Below are 22965 nucleotides of genomic sequence, written 5' to 3' on the forward strand. Positions count from 1 at the left end.
CACTACACAGGGTATCATACATCTTCGGTGTCACCATCCTTGGGACTGCATTGAGACATTCCTCCATCTGATCACAATTATCTGCACAAAACAAATTGTCAAAATAACCAGTAGCCACATTAGCTATCTCCTTCATCTCCTCCACCCAATGCCCTTGTTCACTTCGAATCCCCTTAATATAATTCTGTCTTCTTCTCTGGGAGGCTTTAGAGTGAAAGTATTTAGTGTTTTTATCTCCATGTTTAAGCCACGGGATCCCAGACCGTTGTGCCCTGTTAATTTCCTGCTTCAATAGCAAGTCATCCAATTGTTTGCTAACACTCAAGTATTTGGCCTTTGATTCTTCAGTCACCACTTCAGCACTATTTAATACCTTCACCCGGTTTTGAAGACTTTTAATGGCTACTTCATTCGGCTTTGACTTTGAAGACCCTTAAGCTTGCAATTCCTCACCACAGAACTTAATCTTCTCCTTTATTGAAGTTAAACCCCTTTTTGAATTTTTGTTGAAACCTCTGAACACTCTTCACATGCACCAGAATTGACAAATGATCCGAAGCATGGGGTGGAAGATGAGAAACTGTAGTTATCAGGAATTTTTCCCGCCACTCCATGGTTGCCACAGCCCTATCAAGTCTTAATTTGGTATTAGCTTCACTAGGCCTCTTATTAGACCACGTGTAGGTATACCCTCTGTATCCCAAATCCTCCAAAGTACAGGAATCTAACACATTTCTGAAAGCATTAATCTCTGCTGAATTAGGTGGCCTTAAACTTAATTTCTTTGCACTATTTAGAATTGCATTGAAATCTCCTACACAAAGCCATGCACCATTAACAAAACTCCTTAGATGTTCCAGCAGTTGCCAAGACTTTTCTTTATGCTGAGCCTTAGGCCAGCCATAAAATCCAGTAAAAAACCAGACAAACCCATCCTCTTCAATGACCTTCATCAGAATGTGATTAGGCGAATAATTAATCAGCTCCATCCCGACCTCCTTCTTCCATAATAAAGCCAAACCACCCCCTGCATTTGGCTGTTTAACTATAATTTTATTCTGAAATTGCAAATCTCCATACAAATTATCAAATCCTTCTTTATCCAGATGTGTTTTCATAAGAAAACACACATTGGGAGTTTGGTCCCTCATAAGTTTGCGAAGGCTTCGACCTGTCCAAGGGTTCCCAAGCCCTTGGCAGTTCCAGCATAACAACCTCATTGCTCTCGGCAAGGGTGGTCATCCACCCCCGCCGATCTCTCAAACACAGAAGCTTCCTTATTCTCTAATTTCCCCCTCTTAGTTCTTCCCTCATCTCCCTTAATATTCTAGTTCCCATCAAAGTTTGCTGGAAGTGGCCTTTTGCCATTAGACGGCAACAACACCTTTTGCAAACCCCCAAGCCCAATCCATCCTGTGAAATCTAGTCCAAGATGACTTGGGCTTTAAAGCATTCGGCCCATCTGATTGTTTTTCTAAACCAGCTTCAACACCACTTAAGCCCATCACGTTACTCTCACGTGCCTTGCCCTCCAGCCCACTAGGTAAGCCATCCACCTTTTGTGTCGAGTTTTCCTTCAGCTCAGGTACTGTTTGTGCACGTTAGTAGTACCACTCACCACGTAATTTGCATGGGTGTGATTACGTTCCTGAACATGTGGCGTGATTCCTAAAAATTCGGACTGTCCTTCATCATCGTTTCTAGGGTTTCTACACTGTCTATCTACCGCCGCCACAGCTCTACTCTGTTGCAATGGCACTTCACACCTGATTGGACCCCCCTTAGACCTGAACAAACTAGCACCGGATGTTTCACCACCCCCCTCTGGACCGTATTCAACCCCCCTGTCTTTCTTTCAAACGGACCACCTCTTGCTCGCCCTCCCATGGCTTTAAGGAAGTCTCCATATTGGTAGTCCACAAAGTATTCAGCACAATTCTTTACATCATGGCCAAGCATGCCACAATAATGGCAAAACAACGGCAACCGTTCGTATTTAAACTTCACCCAGTGTTTTCTCCATTAGACCCTACAATAAAGCTTCCTCTGTGAATGGGCTTTGAGATAGGTAACGCCACTCTAACCCTCATGAAATAGTGCAACTTGTCCTGCCCTCTTCTCTGCTCAACTTCCTCAACAGCCCCAAGTCTACTCCCCACCTCCTTAGCAACCTGTGATGTAAACATGTCTAGCGACGCCCCCCAGATCTGAACCCAGAGAGATGCCGTCTCCATGCTTATATTCTCAGCAGTCATACCTCTCCTCCAACACTTAAGCAATAATAATTGATTATCAAAAATCCACGGGCCACTTCTTAAGACTTTATTCAGATCAAATTCAGATGTGAATTTAAACTAAAAAAGATTTGGCCCTACCTCTGTTATTAGAAGCTTCCTGTGTGCAAGGAGTTGGCATGAGCTAGAGTATTAAACTGTCAGCACTTGGATAACAACAAAATGCCGATCGGAAGCTTCTGCTGCCTATTAGAGCAAACTGTTTCCTGATCGGCAGTCCACCTTGGTTAGGTGTTTTCGATTATTTGTTTTGGCTTTGTTTGGGCTCCTAACAGACATGTTACCTCTATGTGAGTTCTTTGGGACATTAGGAGACAGTCACTGTTTTTGTTGATGACAATAAGTAGATTGGACTTCAAATGAACTTTCTCATCTGATATTTATTTTGAATTTGATTTATCTACATATTTTGAGGATGCTATTGTTTGGTTTAACCCATATTTTTCTTCTTTAAAGTCATTTTGTTTGTGACTCATGTTTAACACTTTTTGGGACAGTCTGTACTCAATCGTGTGGGCTATACCCAGAAATTAGCCATGGGATGCTGGTTGTAATGGATGAGCACGGGAAGGAGTTGGAGAAGAAAACGAAGCCCATACTTGAAACCTTGAGGAGCTACCAGGACTTGCCGCCGGTAAGTTTCTATTTCAGTAACAAAGAACAGTTGGCATGTGTTGGATTTCTTTTATTTTTGGAAAGATTGTGAAATTTTAATTTGTTTTTATTATGTCATACAGGATAAAGCTTAGGTTGCTTTGGCAATTGAGGACAAGAAAAGGCAGTATGCTGCTGCTGAGAAGTATCTTGAAGATGTACTGCATTCAGCTCTTTCCACTTCAGAGTAAATTCACTAAGGGATAGCTTTTGTTATTATTTAATTGTGGCTTATATCTGGACAATGGATGAGTATATTGTTGATCTGATGATTTCTACTGAAGGATGTTTGCTTGTTGAATTTACGCAATTGTCTTTGGCTTCTAACAATGAAATTTTCTTTATTATAGATTTAGTGGAAGAGAAAAACTGACGGAGACTACATTGTATCTATTATAAGTTATAACAAATTGTTGATATGTTCCTGAAGAATTTTGAACCATTTTTATTCATTAAAAAAAAAAAAACCCACCATTTTTGGCTTATTAAATTCGTACCATATCAAGTTTCCTTGAATTAACACTATTCATTTCAGTCAGGGCATGTAATCTGAATGCCTCACAAATGATGCTATTTGATTAAAAGCCAGTACTTACTCAGTTAAGAGCTTTTTTGGTTTCACTGAAAACACTTCATTTTCAGGTTTCATTTCTTGTTTGCTGTGAGCCCCACCACCTCAATGTTTGTATGGTTTTCATTTTAATTCTCAGGTCCGTTTGGATATAACTTATTTTACTGAAAACTGAAAACATTGTAGTAAAATAATTTTTAAATGTGTGAATAGTGCCGTGGGACCTATGAACAGTGCGTAAACAGTGTACTTTGTCTCCTGCATAGTGAATCCATGTGATACTGTTCATACGCGTTGGGGAAAAAAAAATGCAAAAAATGCAAACGTGAGCCCAAAAACATGAATCCAAACACTCACTCAGTCTTTGGAACCCATTACCCAAAAAAATGAGAATGAGAACAACATTTTGGAGTCTTCAAAAATTGAGAACTGAGTTAAGTGCCATTTTTGTAATACATACACCTGTGCCATTAATTGAGCCTAATGGATCTTTTATTTTTGTTTTTATTTTTACTTCCTTAACAGTTCTCCCATCTCTCTCTCTCTCCCGGTTGAGTTCACATCTCTCTCTTGGTTAAGTTCAATTGGTGGTTTAGGTGTGGTGTGATTGTGGCCGTTTGTGGTGGGGTTTGTGTAGGTCTTGCCATTTGTGGTAGTGATGGGTTTGCTGTTGGGTTGAGTTTTGAGTGGGTTTATGGATGGTTACGTGGTTGTTGCTGAGTTTGCTGGGTTGTCCCTGTAGCTTATGCCAAAGTAATGAAAAAGCTCAATGTTTGTAGTTAAAACATTGGGATTTTACAATAGGTGCTGCCAAATCCTGGACTTAAAAGAGGGAAAAATTCGCCTCCAGCCTTGTGCCTTTTCTTGCTCTCCTCCCATTGGTTGCATTTCAATCCCTTAATCAAGTATGTTGTAGAATAGGGGTGGAATTTTCTTTTTTCCCATTGGTGTGGGTGTGGCTGGTAGTGCTTAGATATGTCAAAATGGGTTAGAATTGTGACTCGACTTGAAAAACACTTGACCTAAACCTGAATTTTTTGATCCAAAGCAAAAACGGGTCAACCTATGACCTGACCCATTTACATAAAAAAAAAAAAATCACTAAAAAATATTTAGACTATGCCATGGGTACTAGTTGCATAAAGCACAAAGCATGGCTAGCTAGCAACCTACTGCCTAGTTAATAGCCAATAAGAGTCACATGATAAGTTGATAACCCATTTATTAAAAAAAGAGTTAAAATAAAAGTAAAACCAAAGACAAGTAAACAAAACAAGACATTTGATTTGACTATACATTAGTTTAACATTACTAAGTTACTTACACAATAACATTACTTGTCTACTTACACAAAGTGACAAAACAAGTTGAAGCTACTAAACTTAATTAAAAAAAAAAAGTCCAAACAAGCAAACCTAACATCTAATCTTCAGACCACGCCTACGCCTCCACCAAGAGAGCACTATTAAAATTTTCAATATCTTTGAACCCCGAACCTCCCACTTCCTTGGCCTCTCATAATCTTTCCCAACTGACCCAATGCACTTTCCTAGAGTCTCTACTATAACCCCACCAAAATTTGTGAATAAGGACTTCAATATGTTTAATCAAACCTTTTGAGAGTTTGAAGCAACTCATTGTTTGAACTAAAGAAAATATTAGTTTTCTCTTCTTTAATTTTTTGACTCGACCCTCTCTCATAAATGGCAAGATGTCCAATACATGTTGGCACTCCGTTTCTGTGGCACGACAAAAGATCACACTATCATATGTAAAAAATAGGTGAGATACCCGAGGGCCATTTCTACAAATAGTGACACCCATTTCTATAACGTAGTATTTAATTTTTTTTTCTTTATTCTCCTATTTAATTATTTTGAAAAAAAAAAAAAAAAAAAAAAACAAGTATACGGCTTTGTTTGGTGTAGACGCGTAGCTACTATATAATATTATTGTCAACCAGCCATGCACCCAACTGAGGTTTCCTTACTCCATACTCTTTTATGAATCTTCATGAATAGAATATAACGTGTATTTCTATCGTTTGTCTCAAAAAGAATATAACGTGTATTTCTATCGTTTGTCTCAAAAAGAATATAACCTGTATTTCTATCGTTTGTCTCAAAAAGAATATAATGTGTATCCTTACCTTAGCAATATCAAACCTAACTACTATACCAAATATATATACCTCCTCGCCTTCCGGCTCCGCCTATGTTTATCACATGGGCAATGTTCTGTACGTGATGCACTGTCATGTCCGTTGATCGATTACCACGATCATTAGTCTTTTGTTTCACAAAGGTCAACATCCCTGTTATACTCGTTTTGGCTAGCTACTGCAATCTACTACCTAACAAAGCATTTAATGGGTTGACTTACTTTAAGAATTAATGTTTTGTTTTGTAGGCAGGTTTGTAATTAATTTGTTTTCCGTGGCAGGGAGGTTCCTTATGCTGGTACCTTCATTAATTTGTAATTAATGATTTTTCCACAACTTATTTTATATCTACTCTTTCATGTTTTGAATGTGGATGTTATCTTTTAGTCTTTTGAAATATGTACATCAATCAAGAGCTGGGAGAAATTAAAAGATAATTTTAGAAGCAAAATTGATCCAAATAATATTAGTTGACCTCAATAAAAATAAATAAACTGTTAAGTTTTATATGTTGGCAATTCATGAGAAAAACATAAGTCTTAGGTGTCTTTAAAAGTTTATTTTTGAAGATAAGATTGTTGTAAAGTTTTGCAATTTAGAGTGCAAAATTTCGACCAATCGAAAATCTCAAATCGGATTAGTTGGCAAATTTCAAGCCCAAGTCCATTGTTCAATTTACTAGGTTTTCATGCCACTTATTTTACACTATAAAAGAGACTATAGGCACTACAAGAAAAAGGGCTTTTGCGGCGGTCCAAAACCGCTGCTAAAACCCCAAAACCGCCGCTAAAGGTACATACGACCTATAGTGGCGGGTGCTATTGTGGCGGGCAGTCCCGTCGGTGATGCAGTGCTGCTGTAGGTTAATTGCGGCGGTCCCAAAAACCGCCGCTATAGGTATATGTTTTAGCGGCGGGGAAATGCCCGCCGCTATTGTCCCGAGCTTTAGCGGCGGGTAAAGAGCACCGCTATAGCCAATCAATCAAAATGGCAGATTGCACTTTTAGCGGCGGGTCATGCCCACCGCTATTGGTCCCGACCTTTAGCGGCGGGAAAAAAGCGCCGCTATAGACATTAGATCAGAACGTCTAATTATACTTTTAGACCGCTATATGTTTCAACCTTTAGCGGCAGGCGATAAGCGCCGCTATAGGTATTTATTTAAAGGGTTAAAATGTGCAGCTTTAGCGGCGCTTTTTGACCGCCGCTATAGGTTTTTTTTTTTTTTTTTTTTTCCCCAGTGGGTTTTAAAACTGCTGTAAATTGTTCACAAACCTGTTACAAAGGACCTGTAATATTTTTAACTCTACTAACATAATACCACAAATATAATTAATTAACAATACCACAAATGTCTTGAAACTAACGTAATATTAACATAGAAATGTATTATCAAATACATAGCATTATCTATAACCACCATCTTCAAATTAACAAAAAAAAGATGTGGTGATTTGAATAAAACAACCGCTGAAATTAATCTAATACTATAATCAAAATTTCAAAGTGTTTAAAATTATCTTTCAACACTTGCAAAAAATGCGGTTGTTCTTCCATAGTTCTTCGTACACAAAAAAGTCCAAGAACTCCAAGATAAAACTTATAAGCTTCTTGGTTGATGAGATGCAGCTGATGATCTGGGGAGAGGTGGAGATTGTTCGACCGGAGAAGGATCCTACATACAAAGTATGATTATTTAATAAGTGCGTACAAATGAAATAGAATGACAAGAAAATATTACCAAGGTAAAAAAAATGGAAACAAGTTAAATTTAGACATGTTTCTTGATCTTTTATGGGAGGACCACCTCTCTTTGCAGCTTCCTAGTTTTGAAATTACAAAGCAGTGGCACAAGAAGACAACTAATGAGATGAAATCAAAATGATTGGTGTTGGGAGGTCCTTTGATATAGAATTCAAAGGATGCAAAGGTGTCACCACATAATTCCATAAACATCTATTAATAACATGGTGCTTGTAGAAATCTTTTTCCTTCACCACCCTTTATCAATGTTACAGATCAACAGATTCATACCGTCACAATTCACAAGTAAATACTATCAATAAATATCTTTCTAGCTAATGTAATTACTAAATATGTAATTATCTTTCTAGCTAATTACCACAAGTAAATATTAATTAGTAACCATACATTTAACGTTCCTTTCCTACTACATATAAATTGACACTCAATTCATTTATCATACCTGATTGCATTGTGTAGTTTGTTGCATCTGTTGAAGCAGGCGAGCCATTCTTTGCTCCATTCTTTCCTCCATTCTTTGCTCCATTTCTTCGAATTGACTAACTTTTTCCTTCATTTCGTCAAAACCTGCTAGTTTCTCCTCCATAGTAGCCAAGGAAGCCTTCAATTGTGCAATTTCGTCGTCCCTTGCTTTACTTAATCGTATTTCACTGTCCGTGAGAGCAGTCTTGCTACTTTGACCACTTGGGGTTGGACCAAATCCTACCCCACGAATGCGACCTTTGTGCTCCTTATCCATCACTTTGGCAAACACATCATCTCTTGACCATGCAATACTACCACTTGTGTCAGATGACTGCAATTGATTCTCAGAGTCAGCCAACAATTCCTCATTTTGTCCTGATATGAGTTTGAACAAAACAAAAAAAAGTTAGAAATCATATAGTTAAAATGACCTCATAACATATATATATATATATATATATATATATATATATAGGATAAGACAAGCAAGCACCAATAAAACCCAGAACGATGCAAAAATTATGCACACAAAGCTAGTGTCCCCCTCACCATAACCAAAGGCACCAGTGCCAAAATTGTTGGTGCTACTTTGCCACAACAACCAATAACCGTTAAGAGAAAATTGACATTCTACAAGCAACTCACCACATGAACCTCTCCCAAAAAAAAAAAAAAGGAAGTCATATACATCCATTATGTGGTGATTGTGAAACCAGAAAATTTTGGTATTATAAGGTCAACTATGAATGGAAACAAACAGATTTCAAGGATTTAAATTTTATTGTTGTCGACAATGGAGGAAACACTACCATATGTGGTCTATTTTAAGCTTTGTCCCTTCTTGAGATCAATGTATCACAACTCATCTCCTTAAGAAAAAAACAATATTGCTAATTATTACATATGTTAATACCAAAATATATGTAAGATTAAAACTAATAGTAAAATTAAAACAAGTATAATTTATTACATAGGGTCTATTATTTTATTTATAAAAGAAAAAAAGACAAAAAATGGTCTATTATGTTAATGGTCTATTATTTTATTTATAAAAGAAAAAAAGACAAAAAATGGGAAGAATTTTGATAATCTCTGCCTACACGTTGGCTTGTATGTATAGCATTTTTCTTTATACATGTACTTTTTTTTTAGTTTAATAAAGTTTCTGACCTGTTGTTAAAAAAAATGAAATAAAATTGGCATCCCCTTTATACACTCAGAGTTCCAACATACTATAAAAGAGAAAAAAAAGAATTTTGGGTTTGAAGGAAGGAATTCACAAAGGGATTTATAAGCTCTTTCACTGTAAGTCATATCATGGTTTGGTTAGCTTCATATATTTCAGACTCAAATTATTAGTAAAGAATAAAATATATAAGAATTCAAGCTTATTCAGCATTTAAAAAAAAAAAAACCTAAATAAAGGATGAAATATATTAAAAACCTATAAATTATACATACAACTAATACTAACAGCATTTTCAATGTATTTCAGAAAAAAAAAAAAAAAAAAAACTAAGACCTACGCTTATCCCAATTCCCAAACCCTCCCCAATACGAAACTAGTTTAAAGCTCAACTACATCAACCTTCATGATTAGGAAGCCAAAATTTGAAGCTTTTAGGGAAAAAACTCTACAATTCACTAATCATGCTTTAAAAATCTACCACTTTAAAGCATTGTTTAACGCAATTTGTCAAACACTCAAAAGCCAAAAAAGCTAAACAACTCAGTTAAAACTCTATATTACAAACTACTAAAACTCTATAATTAAAACTCTCTTCCTAAAGTAATGCCAAACATGCATATAATTTTATCGATTTCATTTGATTGTCAAAATTTCTCAGTGGAATAGCAAGTAAAAAGTTCAACATTGCAGACAGATCATATAAAAAGAGGTTAACTTTTTAGAAAAACATTCCAAAAAAAATCAGTGAATAGAAAAATCCAAAAAAAATAAAACCACTGTGAATGATTCAAATGCACTATACCAATAGCAGCAAAACAAGAAACAAAAAGTTAAATAGAGTAAACTTTTAAACAAGTGAATCCTAGACAAACTTCCACATGTTAGATGCATTTCAACCTGGCAGAACCTAAAATTTGCCAATCAAGGATCTCCAGCACCAACACATGTGCAACAGATGACATCAGCACTTTGAGAAATCTCCTTTTCAGTTGCCCGCTTCAGTGCTACAAAACAAAGATAGAGAAGGAGGAAAAAATAAACCTTGCGATTCAGAGATGAGAAGAAGACAGACGTTGAGAGAACTATCACCGGTAAGGTTTTTTTTTTTTTTTTTCATTCTTTCTTAGATCTGGGTATGGGTATGAAATATGAATTAGTTTTGAGAAATTTGGTTGGATTGATTTTAATTTAGGTATTTGGGTTACATTAGATTTTGATTTGATTTTTTGAAATTTGGGGTTATATATGATTTAGGTTTGGAGAGGGCAAAAACAGAGAAATAAGAGAGAAACAAGAGTTCGTTATTTGGAAAGAGCAGAAACCTTTATCGGTAATTGTCTTTTTTTTTTTTTTTAAATATTGCTTTAAACGTTTGAATTAATTTAGTATTAGGTTTGGCTATTTAATTGAATTGATTTTGATTCAATATCTGTCATCCTTTTTTTCTTTTTCCCATTAAACTAAACTCTTAGATACCATTTGGAGGACAGAAAAACAGCGAGTCGGAGATTGAAGAAGTTTGATTTTTTTAATTTGATTTTGATTGTCAATTTGTCAATTTGATTTTTTTTTTTTTTCAATTAGTTTGTTCTGGGAATAGGAACAATTAAATAGGAATGTTGATTGAAATCACTAGCAGACAACTAACTTGCGGAGAATGACTTAGTTTTGGTTGATTAGTAGTTTGGATTTGTTTTGATTAACGTTTTTGGAATCCATTTATATATATATATATATATATATATGGGCATGTTGTTCCTTTGGGAAGGTTACCGTGTAAATTTTAAGGATTTCTCTGTTTTTCAGCATTGATAAAGATTACTGATATAGACGCTTTTATGCTATGAGCGCATCAACTTTTATATGTCTATCCAAGTCAATGATATGGACATGCAGTACCATGACAAAGATAAGATAATCATGGCCTTTTATGAATCAAGTTCTAATTCAATAAAAAACAATATATCACATGAATGAATCACGGCACACATGAATAAATCTAATACTTATGCGTTACTGCAAAATTTTTAATATGAAGAAAAGAACTTTTCTTTCATTCTAAAACACAATTAACACATTAGTGCTGTTTTGTTCTCAAAGCAAATTGACCTGTAAAATTGTTATGATTTCATTAATTTTTTTCCCACCTTTTTCCAGCAACCAAATAGATTGTTAGAGTTCTCTTTTTTCTTTTTCTTTTTAGGCTATGCTTTGTAGCAAATTTGGCTTATTTGTGTTTGTATAGTTTTACAATTCAGTCTGCCTCTAAGATTACATATAGTCTTAGTTTTGCGAAATTTGAGTTTCTATTAGTCATATTTCTGTAACTACTAAATTTAAGTCCAAACCAAGTTTTATATATATGGTTTGTGGTCTCTAGCATTTTTTCCTACAAAACAAATACATATGTATAGTTTTAAGTTTGACTAAACCATGTTTCAATAGATTTTCATACTATACGTATTTTTTTAATTTATAAATTGACATTTAATGTAATTTTTCTCTTTAGTTAAATATGGATGATAGAAAGGTTATAGCGAATGTGAAGATGAGAGACATACTTTGGTTTATGGTGGTTGACTATTTCAGCAATTACATGTTGGTGCATACACATGTATAGAAGGAAATCTATTTATGTGGGTGAGGTTGAACCAACATATATCGAAGACTGAATTATATAATGGATTGAATGGTGTGATTAGAATCCTAACTTTGAATAAGAAAAATCTTTGAAGAGGAATGAGACTAACTTATTACTAAAAATTTTATGATATTATGATTTTGTTTAGCTATTTTATAGAGTTATCTTAGAAGTTTTATCATATCATGTTTATATTATTAGATTATGATAGTAGTAGGTTTAACATTATCACTCAAGAAAAGCAAAACACATTTAATAAATGCAGTTAAAAGCAGCACATTCATATCTGTTATTCAGTTCCTTTTATCAAAAGAAATATCTATCATTCAGTATGAAATAACCATATAAGAAAAATGCTATCCAAAAATCACTATCTTCACAAAATGACATATACATAAATTAAAAAAATTATCATTCAGTATTCATTTATTCTTAAAGAAGCAAAATTGCAATATTCAATGTAGAACAGAGGTGTATGTATAACCTTTAGTCTCAATTAGTTACAAACTGTATAGTGCGAACATGGAAAATAACATTATGATACCTCTTGCACAAAGGTAAAATGTGTGCTTTATGTGATTATAATTATTCATTTTCCACTACGCATATAAAATGGATTGAAAAGCACCACTGACATACCATCAGAAGGTTGCCAATATTCTCCTCCGAATTGATCCAGGGTTGAACCGCAAATGGTTTTTTCAATTTCACCGACTTAGGTGGGAATGCACTCAGAAGATCTACAACAAAAATGGAATCAGATCTGATCAGAAAAATTAAAACAAACTAACCACAGCAGATAAAAACACAATGCAAACCAAATTGTGGGGAAAAGACCATCTCTTCGGCAAAAGACTTTGTATCTGTTTAAATAGAATCAACACCAAAGATGGGTTTCAAATTCATAGACTCCAGATTCTTTGCTCAAAAACACATAATTAAAAGTAATATGGTACAAACGCAGTATACATGTGGAATTGAGTTAAAGTAAAACATGAGCCCCAACCTTTACTTTCCAGCCAACTAAAAAGAGTTGAGAAGACAATAAAATTATGCTACTACCAGCACAAATTTTTTAGTTAAGTACCACTGCCACCACCAAATCCAACACCAGCACTTTATCTCTTAGATGACAATTATTGTCCATTCCTCCTCAGGCAACATCATCACAACGAACAAAGTCAATCCCATATAATATAACACACCCAACAAAAAGCAGACCTTGATTTAGGATTCAATTTAGTTGAAACAAGTATAAGCATTCTCTCTTCATTCCTAATAGAATGCAATATCACATTCAAAACCATCAGAGAAGGGACACTGATTAAATCTAAAACCTTATTGAAACAACATGAAAAAACAGGACATAACACTATGAGTGGTTTGAATTTTTGGGTGTTCCCCAGCTAAGAAGGGTATTTGCAGAAACTGGGGCATTAAAAGGAAATGTCTGAATTTTCCTTTTGCCATGGTTTAGGAGGATTAGAGAGTGGTAATTATCAATTTCATGAGGAAAGAGTTATATTTTTATTCTGGTAGCCAGAATCCAGTACTGCTGTTCAATTGAGAGAGAGAGAGAGAGAGAGAGAGAGTTATTTTTAACATGAGATTTTCATATTCTGGGAACCAAAACAATGTGAATAAGAAGTTAATATTTAAATCATTTTTATTTCCTCAAAACTATAGAAGACCAGATTAGGGCTTAATGAAAAGCAGTCATGTAAATGCATGAAGACTGAACCAAAAGTTCTCAACGGAATGCCCACCTCTGAATGATTCAATATTTTGCAGTGTGTCATGGTCAAGATGGATCAATATTCTGCATTTATTAAAAAAATTAGACTTTAAAAAGTTGTCTATTCTATTTATAAGATTAATCGACCAAAAAAAAAAAAAATCAAACAAGCACTAAGTATACCAAAAAAAGAGGAATTTTACAATATCTATATAAATTTGGGTATGGTAATCCAAAAGTAAATTGGTTGCATTTGACTCAAATTTCATTGAGTAGCAACTTCAAAGTTTTTAAAAATAATTTATTTTATTTTTCCTTATTATTTTGATATGATCAAATAGAGTTTATATTAAATCCAATGATAGATTTAGATTATACCATGTCACAATAAAAACTTGTGTTTTTTTTTTCCTTTTAATTTTCATTTTGTTGCCATTTTAAGAAACATGGCAGTAACTTTAACTTTCATTAGTAACTTATGTTATAATAAAGAGTAACTCTTCCATGTGCGTTGCTATCATAGACACATCCTTTAAAAAATTTGAGGTACCATAGAAAGCCCCCAAAATAAAATAATGCCAAAATTTTCCTCAAAGTCAACTAAACTAGAATGCTCATAACTTAGACACGTTTAAAAAGAATTAGGAAAATGCTAAAGCTACTATACAAATTATCAGATCAACAACTTAATAACTTTCTTAATTTATTTGTTGTGTTCTGTTTAAAATACAACAACCCAGTTTGTAAGAACTATGTATTTTGTTTTGGGATCATGACAATCTAAATTTTACAAAGCAGAGGAGACAAAAACACACACACACACACAAGTACAACAGCATTCCAGAGGCATTTAAGAACAACAACAGAGAAGCTGAATAGACCCAGTATTTGTGTAATTTGTAAACTCTAGCCTTTCCCCCACACTCCATATGAACTTTATATTTATAATGTGATTATCATACCCAAGATACACGGTAGTGAAAATCCAAATACATTCAAACTTCTAAACATTCCTTCCTTAAAACTTAAAACTTAGAGAATTGAATGAATGTTATAAAAATAATATTTTATTTATTTATTTCCAATTAGATTCTTTATCTTCTTCCAAGCCGAATGTAAATTATTTTTACGATCATTGCTAAAGTTAAAACCATACACGATAAAAGAAGTTATTTTTTAATATTAAAAAAATTCCATTCAAAATACTATTGTATGGCAAACTATTTTAACAAATAGTCAAATAGAGGTAAAAATAATAATAATAATAATAATAAATAAATAAATAAAAGGGTCTTTTTCTTCCCTCTTGCACAACACAATTACAACAGCCAATTTTCCAAGCTCGGCATTCTCTCATGCCCCCTCACACCCACCTTCTCCAACAACCCCAACATGTTGCTCCGCAAATCTCAATCTCACTGTATCCCTCTCTAAGCTTTCTTCTCTTCACTCCCATCTCTCTCTCTCTTTCTCACCCTCTCAAATTCTCTCTAAGACCCTACCCTTCCCATCTCAATTTTATCATTTAAACCCCCCCAAGAAAAATCACAGTCCTTAAACATAGTTCAGACATGTAGTTGATGGGTATTTTGAACAATTTTATACTTGTGTCACTCCATCATAGAACAATTTTTTCACACAAAAATAAATAAATAAATCACGAACACAGAGAGAGTTTTTCCTTTACCTTTTTAGCAGAGACACTGGAATCGTTGATGGGTATTTAGAACTTGCTGTTTGTAGAGACACTAGCTTTGCAATCTCTGAAATCGTCAACAACAAAAAAATAATAAGCATACCTGAGAAAGCCCTTACCCACCCGTTAATTAAAATTACTTAATTAACCAAAGAAAAAAAAACATCGTTACCTGAGAAAGTGAAGGCTTTACAGTGCCATCGACCTCACTCAACAGCTCTTGAATTTCCTCTAAATCCCTAGCCGCTATTAAAAAACCAAACAAATAATCAAACCAAAATAATAATAATAACAGCAAAGAATCAGAGAGAAATAGAGAATCAGACCGAGTGAGAGATAGACAGAGCGATGAATGTCTCGCGAAGCGTCAATCGGTGCCTTCGGTCCTGCGGTGTACCAAACAAGAAATTAGGGTTTCGATAACAATAAACAGAAAAAAGAAATAGGAATCTCGGTAAGGCTTTTTGCGGAGGAGCAAGCCGCCTCCTATGGTGGCAGTGCCGGTTTGAGGTGATGAGATCAGGTCGCTCAAGCCATGGGTTTCTGTCAAGAGAGCTCGGATGAGATAACAAAACGAGGGAAGGTTCTAGATTAGGGGCATGAACCGTTAGGGTTAGAAACGATAAGACAAATGGGTCGGGCTAGACCTGACCCATTTGTTTTTGGACCTAACTAGGCTCGATTTTTGGGTGGTCGTGGTGGCTGTGGTTGGGGCTTGGGAGGTGGTGGTGGTGGCGGCTGTGGTTGTGGGTTTGTGGGTAGTGGAAGAGATGAGACAGTGAGGAGGTTTTCAGCGTCTGAGAGAGAGAGAGAGAGTGCGTGGGAGACTAGCTAAAAACGAAACGGCGGTAAAAATGAATAAGGACAAAGGCTTAGGAGGTGGTGGTGGTGGCTGCTGTGGTTATGGGTAGTGGAAGAGATGAGACAGTGAGGAGGTTTTCAGCGTCTGAGAGAGAGAGAGAGAGTGCGTGGGAGACTAGCTAAAAACGAAACGGCGGTAAAAATGAATAGGGACAAAAAAATCAGAGGGAAAATTTAGGTCTGGGTGGGGGAAAATGTAAGGCCTATTGCGGCGGGTCAATCACCCGCCGCTATATCTAGGTTTGGGGCTGCTGAAACAGATTTATTACGGCGGGTCATTGGCCCGCAGCTGTAGCGCGCCGCAATAGCTATAACTATTGCGGCGGGATATTGGCCCGCCGCAATAGATCTCCTCTACAGCGGCTGGCCCAATTCACGCCGCAATAAGGCCACCTATAGCGGCTGTTTTGCCACCCGCCGCAATAGGTCCGCCGCAACTGCCTGATTTTCTTGTAGTGTGGAGAGAGAGAGAGAGAGAGAGAGAGAGAGAGAGAGAGAGAGAGAGAGAGAGAGAGAGAGGAGTTTGAGAGATGAGTTTGTTTTAAAATAAAAAATAACAATTTTATGGAAAAATTGAATTTCAATTGTTAACATAGTTTTTATGTTATCTCTTTTTCCTTTTTTTTTTTAATATATATTTTAATTTTTAAATATAGCATGTTTCACTTATTTATTTATGGGAGTTATTTTTTTAAGTATAAATTTAGTTTTTTTTTTTTTGAAGAGGTAGAACTTTATTTAATTATGAGAAAAAAAAAAAAAAATACAAGTATACTGCTTTGTTTTCTGTAGCTATATCATATCATGCATATTATTGTTTTCCTAAAAAATAAAAAAATCATATTATTGTCAACCAACAATGCACACAACACAGGGTGTCCTTACTAGAACGTGAATCTGAATGAATTGAATACAGCGTGTATCTTAGCAATTCCACAATTCCAAACACACCACCTTGCCCCCCGGCTACGCCTATGTTTACGATCACGTAGGCAGTGTTCTGTGATGCACTGTCATATGCATGCATGTTCTCCGGTGTTCTTTGAGGGTGCGAACGTTGTTAAGTTGGTTAGATAAATTTACCAAAAAAAAAAAAAAAAAAAAAAACAATTTCCAGAAGAAGAAGAAGAACCAAAAAGCAATGGGGGGATTGAATGAGGTTATGAAAAAAATAGTATTTTACTATATTTTTAACAACCAACGTGTGGGCTTTGTTGTCTTATTCCTGAGAATAGACTTTCTTGTCTTATTACATATAGGCATATTAAAAAAAATTAAAATTAAAATAAAAATAATTTGCGGTCGTTTCGCCCATCGAGTTTTGCTGCTCTGGATGTGAAGATTCTTTTTTTTTTTTTTTTTTTTAGGGGGATGTGAAGATTCTCAACAATGAAGAAGAACTCTTAAAAAGAAATAATGACATAATTTGCTTCCAGACAGTAAGGAAATGACAAATATATTCTTAAAAAACAAAACCCAGAAAAGAATTATAGAAACAGGGCATAAGGTTCAACTTTCAAATGTCACCTAAATGTTTGTGATCTCTAAAAAGCCAATTGAAAAACTTGGGTCAGGAATGGGAAAACCAATTGAAACACCAGCGTTTGAGTTCGATAACAATATGAATCAGAAAACAACATAAAGAACACAAACACTTTTATGCGATCGAGCAAGCAAGCTTACTGTGAGCAAAAATAGTTGGAACTGATATCAAACTCACAATCAATCAAACTGCTACATATAGAGTTAGAACAAACATGTTATAATTGTCATCAATGACATCATGTAAAAACATCACCTGGGTAGTATCTATCTGGGACTGAAATTCTTAACAAACCAAGAATATTAAAAAAAGAAAAGAACCAATTCACACCGCAACAACAAGAAAGAAGACATTTTTACTTAAATAGAAAGCAATGCAATAAGACAGACCCACATAGCAAAAACGCTTCTGATAAAGACTGATTCTACTAAGCAATGAAAATTCAACAGTTTATGCATGTATTCCAATCTCTGGCCTAAAAAATCGCCGAAAAAACTTATTGGAGAAGATCATGATCCAGGTCAAAGACTGCAACAACCGCACACTGCTCCAACATCTACGGCTAGATCAAGCCTGCCATGTGTGTTGATTTCAATCTCTTAGAATTCTTATCTTTTATTGTCATGGGATGGCGACATGTTTCGATTCAAAATAAATAAATAAATAAAAATCTATCCTTTAAAAAACATTCACAACTAGGCAAATATAACGTCATCCGTTAGCAATGCAAATTGAACTTTTGTTCGAAAATATTGCGTATGTTTCCGTAAAATTGATATGGAAACGGGAAATGCGAGTTTCTTTAAATTTTTCGTGCTAACGTGCATGTATTGTACGGGTATATTACGTGTAATAACTAACTATGATTTCCACTGGTAGTTAACTTGTGTAATGTACAATATAATTTTAATTATTTGTTTTTCTTGAAGGGAAAATGACTTAAAAATAAATGAGAATAAGTAATTTAGATATATATATATATATATATATATATATAAAAGTTTGGTAAAAAATACAAATTTCATCCTGCTGAGAATACACTTTGATCATCAAATATAATTATGTAAGAATTACAATTAGAAAGAGAATTAATTAGCCTCATGCAATTCACCTCAAAGTAATAGACTTAAAATAATTTTGACTACACAAAGGATAACATTTTTATAAAGCAATCTATATGCTTGGAAAGACTAAGAATGCGAGAAGAATGTAATATTTACTTCAATGACACATTCACTCTTTTGAAGCTACGTAAAATACTAAAATTCTCAATATTTTGCATTTGCTCAATAGAGGCTCACCAAAATAGGAAGTGACACACAATTCTTGAATCTTTGGGTGTATCTCTTTGAGTAGCATTTATTATGAAACATGTGAGTTCAAATTCATGATTTTCAAATATATTTAGAATTAATCACCGCATACTCTTGGTGCGATGGTCACTTTACAAGTATAAGTACTTGTGGGGTGTGGGGGGAAATGGTTGAGGTTCAAGTTTCTAGGAATGAGCTTTACACACATATATACTTAAATTAGATTAGAGTAAAATTTATATCTTGTATATAAAAAAAAAAAAAAAAAAACTTTAAAATTTGTGTACGTTGCATTTTAAGCAACATTATACTTGAAATATATATATATATATATATATGAAAATAAATGTATTTAAAATTATTTAGTAATAAAAGAACTTTTAATTTAACCATCATGATTGATTTTTTAATTATCAAAATACTCTTGAATCTTGATAAACATTTGACTTGAATGAAAAATATACTTGAAAAAAAAAAAATCCACTCCATGTTTAGATAATTTAGGGGAGAGTTGTCATTTGTTAGTACGCGGTGGAGTTAAAAATTCCCACGTTTCACGGGTATAGTTCGGTGGTTGGCGTAGTCTGTAAGTTGTTATTGATCTTTAAAGAAATAATAGAAAGAGGTAGTAAGCAGGTAAGCAGTTCTTCAGTGAAGGTGTTTTGACTCTTTATAAAAGGGGGTTCAATGTGATCATATCTATCTTCAAGCGAAAAAAGAAAAAAGAAAAAAGAAAAAATGCCCAAGAAAATGGCAACGAAACCTGAGCTTTTTAGTAAGGCTCCGTTACCAAAGCCTCCTGGCAACGGAGTGACAAATAACGCTAAACCTGTTGTCCTAAGTCCTTATGATGTGGGAAATAAAAAGAAAAAGAAAAACGATTCAGACAAACCTACTAAGCTAATGGGTGACAATAATATTCCATGAGACATTGACGAGCCGCAGCGAACAGGAAAGGAAGAACCGGGTAAGAAAAATAATTGTGATGGCTCATATGCATGAGACATGCATGCATGCAGTCGTGGCTTCTCGATCGACTCACATGATGACTTCATTTGGGTTCGTATCTTTCCTAGGTTATTGTTGCAACTGTTGTCGTTCCCTTGCCGTATTTTATTTTTCCTTGTTTTCTGCTCAATAACCCTACTCCTACGATAAGTAGGAGGAATGCTAGTGTTCTGTATTTTTATTTCCTATCATGTTATAAATAAAACTACATTTCAATCAAGAAAAAATACTCCATAATTTAACCCACACAATACTAGTATCTAAGCTGCGATCTTGTTATCCTTGGCATTATGAGATATATTAAATTGATGAAGATTTGGAATCAAAGGGATGTGCTATAGCCTCGGTTCCTGAATCGTAATCCCTGACATCAAACCCTCATTGCTTCACAGTAGACAATATATTTTCTAACATCTTTTCTTCTATAGATATGAATGATAGATTTTCAATTTATGAAATCTACTTGATGATAATTGCGCGACTTTGCTAATTAAGTTAATTGGTACTATATATATATATTTTCCAATATTAAGACATATATATTCCTCGTCGGTGTGGAAACTCTTATTGCATATCATACACTATCATGAAATTAAACCATATAAGCTTTTTTCGTTTAAAGTTGCAACAGCCTAGTGCAATTCCATATTCTAAATACCAATTGATGATGCACGAAAATCAGTAAACTGGAATGCTTCGAGTTATAATGATAACTTTTTTGTCTTGAAAAGAAAAGAAAGAATTGTCAAGGGTAACTGATGTAACTCGGTTAAGGATCCTCTGACTGTTAAGTCAATTTTCTCTCCAGAACACAAGGATGAAAAATTGTGAATGGTAAAACTTACCTTAGGTGAATGGGACTTGTTAATTTTATAAAGAGTTAGAAGTAAGTCTATTGGTTCGGATCCACCACCATCATGGGTGATGTGTGTGGTTAATGGAGATAATGGGGTACGTACGTTGAGTAGTGCATCATGGTCTGACTATATGGAGCTCTTTTGAGAACTTTCTCGTAGAACTCACTAAGTGTCTTATGGTCGTCCATGCTCTTGGGTCATGGATGACCTTCTTGAAATTGGATGACTTTATTACCTATGAATGAGTTGTATTTCCACCTATGATGTCCACCCTGAGTTCTTTTTTCTCCACAAAGCTTTTTGGACGTGGTCTAGTTATGGACGACCACTATGGATGAGTTGACCTTAGATTGATTCCCATCACCAATAATCTTCCTTTTGATTAATCAACATTCTTTATTTTTTTATTATTTATTTATTTATTTTTTCTGAGAAGGGATTAATAAACATTCAAGATTCAAGAATGAATTATATTTTTTTTGCTAAGATGAACATTGCATGTAGGCCAATAGATTTGGATTCTACTAAGCACATATTGAATAATTTGAACACGCCTTGCAATGAAGAGCTATTTTGGCACCAGTCTTTTATTGCAGAATTTTAAAATATCAGTTATAAATCATTCATAAAACCTAACGGGTGTCATTATTCCACTGTATTGTATGCCTTTGTTAGGTGAAACACAAGAGGGAAAAGATATTTTTAGAAAATTAAGATAGAAAATGAGAATGAAAACATTAAAAGTGGATTATGCCTCGATGACTAAATACATCATTTTAGGTACAATTGTGAGGCATACGGACGAACTTAGTTTTGGAAAGGATTAAACGTATTTTACCCACCTGATAAGCTCAAAAATAGCTGTCCCTCTTCAGTATTAGCCCAAATAACAACAAACATAAACTAAACAAAAACAAGACAAGACCAAACAACATCAAGTGATCAAATTATTCAACAAAAAGCCTATTATAAAACAAAAAGATAAAAATTGCTAAATATTCAAATTTGTAGTTTGTTCAACCTTTTCAATAAAAATAATTTCTAATTTCATTTTTTCCTAAAAAATAATACCAAGAAAAATATTGTGGTTCAGCGTTTGGCTATCTACAAGTGATACAATATATATACAGTTTAATCCTATCATAGCATGACAAAATTTAGCTACAAAATTGGTTGTAGCCTAAAACTATAATCTTACTCAATAAAATAAACATTGCTACATATTTTAAAAATCTAACCGTTGAATTGCATATTCTTTACACTCTTAATACATATGTCAAATTTTGTGGCAATCGAATATTATTTAGTATATGATCTATAAGCTTGTATTTTATGCATAATCTTAAACTATCAAAACTAACAATTAAAACAATTTATTGATGGCATAGCTATTCATCTTTAATTTTTTTGAAATTTTGCAAGCATAGAATTATATTCATTTTGGCTTTGCAGTCACAACAATTTTGCTCTCCTTAGCGATTCGACTCACAATTGTAGCAAAAATTCAAGTTATCGCTTTATTAGATTTTGTATAATTTAAATTTTTTAGTGACCACCCTAAAAAAAATTCATAGAACCGCCATTGTTTTGATTGTAAATCTCTTTCTTATAGTGAATATGTTCACCTCGGGATTGATAATGTCAAGTTCCCAAGGTTTTTCCTATGAAACGGTTTGTTTCATTGGTTTCCTTGGTCATCATGTCATGCCTCTTTTAAATTTTCACACTTGCAAGGTATTGATGATGATGTGTTTAACCTAAAACATTTATAAGAAATCTAATTATTAAGTTAACTTTAAAATTTGTTAAATACAATGTTTTGACAGGATTTTATTTAAAACCAACAATTGGTATCAAAGTAGATACACTCTATTTGGATTAATGTCTTGAGTATAATTCTTGATCCCTACTGTTATGGATAATTTTAAGTGTCTTGTTACTCATGCCTATAAAAATTAAATAAAGAAGACACTGATTTGTATGTTGATTTTATTGATATTTGTGAAACTCTCTGTAAGAAATGATTTAAATGTTTGAAAATTTCTGAGAAATTCTAGGAAGAGTTAAAAAAGGCAAAACATGAAAAAAAGGAACTAATTGTGAGATTGGATGAATTAAATAAAAAGAATGAAATTTTTAGAAAATTTTTTTCCTCTCAAGATGAAAAGATGAAAAGCTTGGAACGATAGTTAGTTGAGTCTAAAACTAAACTA

The 22965-nt window shown here is 34.1% G+C and overlaps 1 protein-coding gene and 2 pseudogenes across 1 annotated transcript; 2 read left to right on the plus strand and 1 right to left on the minus strand.

The window, feature by feature from the left end:
* The window catches only part of LOC126693491 (AUGMIN subunit 1-like), a 33665-nt pseudogene extending 30285 nt beyond the window's left edge, over positions 1-3380 (plus strand).
* Positions 1-22965, plus strand: part of LOC126693492 (AUGMIN subunit 1-like) — a 75129-nt pseudogene that overhangs the window by 30285 nt on the left and 21879 nt on the right.
* Positions 7033-8603, minus strand: LOC126691423 (uncharacterized). Its single transcript, XM_050386472.1, has 3 exons — positions 8459-8603; positions 7887-8284; positions 7033-7355 (listed from the first exon to the last, which is right to left on the minus strand). The coding sequence occupies exons 1-3, from the start codon at positions 8601-8603 to the stop codon at positions 7281-7283; spliced, it is 618 nt and encodes a 205-aa protein (XP_050242429.1). The 3' UTR covers positions 7033-7280.

Source organism: Quercus robur, chromosome 7 (assembly GCF_932294415.1).
Source record: "Quercus robur chromosome 7, dhQueRobu3.1, whole genome shotgun sequence".
Lineage (NCBI taxonomy): Eukaryota > Viridiplantae > Streptophyta > Magnoliopsida > Fagales > Fagaceae > Quercus > Quercus robur.

What these genes read in the sequence shown, in the direction of transcription:
- LOC126691423 (XM_050386472.1), bottom strand. Translation starts at nt 8,603, where the DNA reads ATGGATGTATATGACTTCCTTTTTTTTTTTTTTGGGAGAGGTTCATGT. An exon ending in CACTGGTGCCTTTGGTTATG is followed by an intron (nt 8,285 to 8,458) that starts GTGAGGGGGACA and finishes AACTCATATCAG; the next exon opens with GACAAAATGAGGAATTGTTG. An exon ending in AAACTACACAATGCAATCAG is followed by an intron (nt 7,356 to 7,886) that starts GTATGATAAATG and finishes CTTTGTATGTAG; the next exon opens with GATCCTTCTCCGGTCGAACA.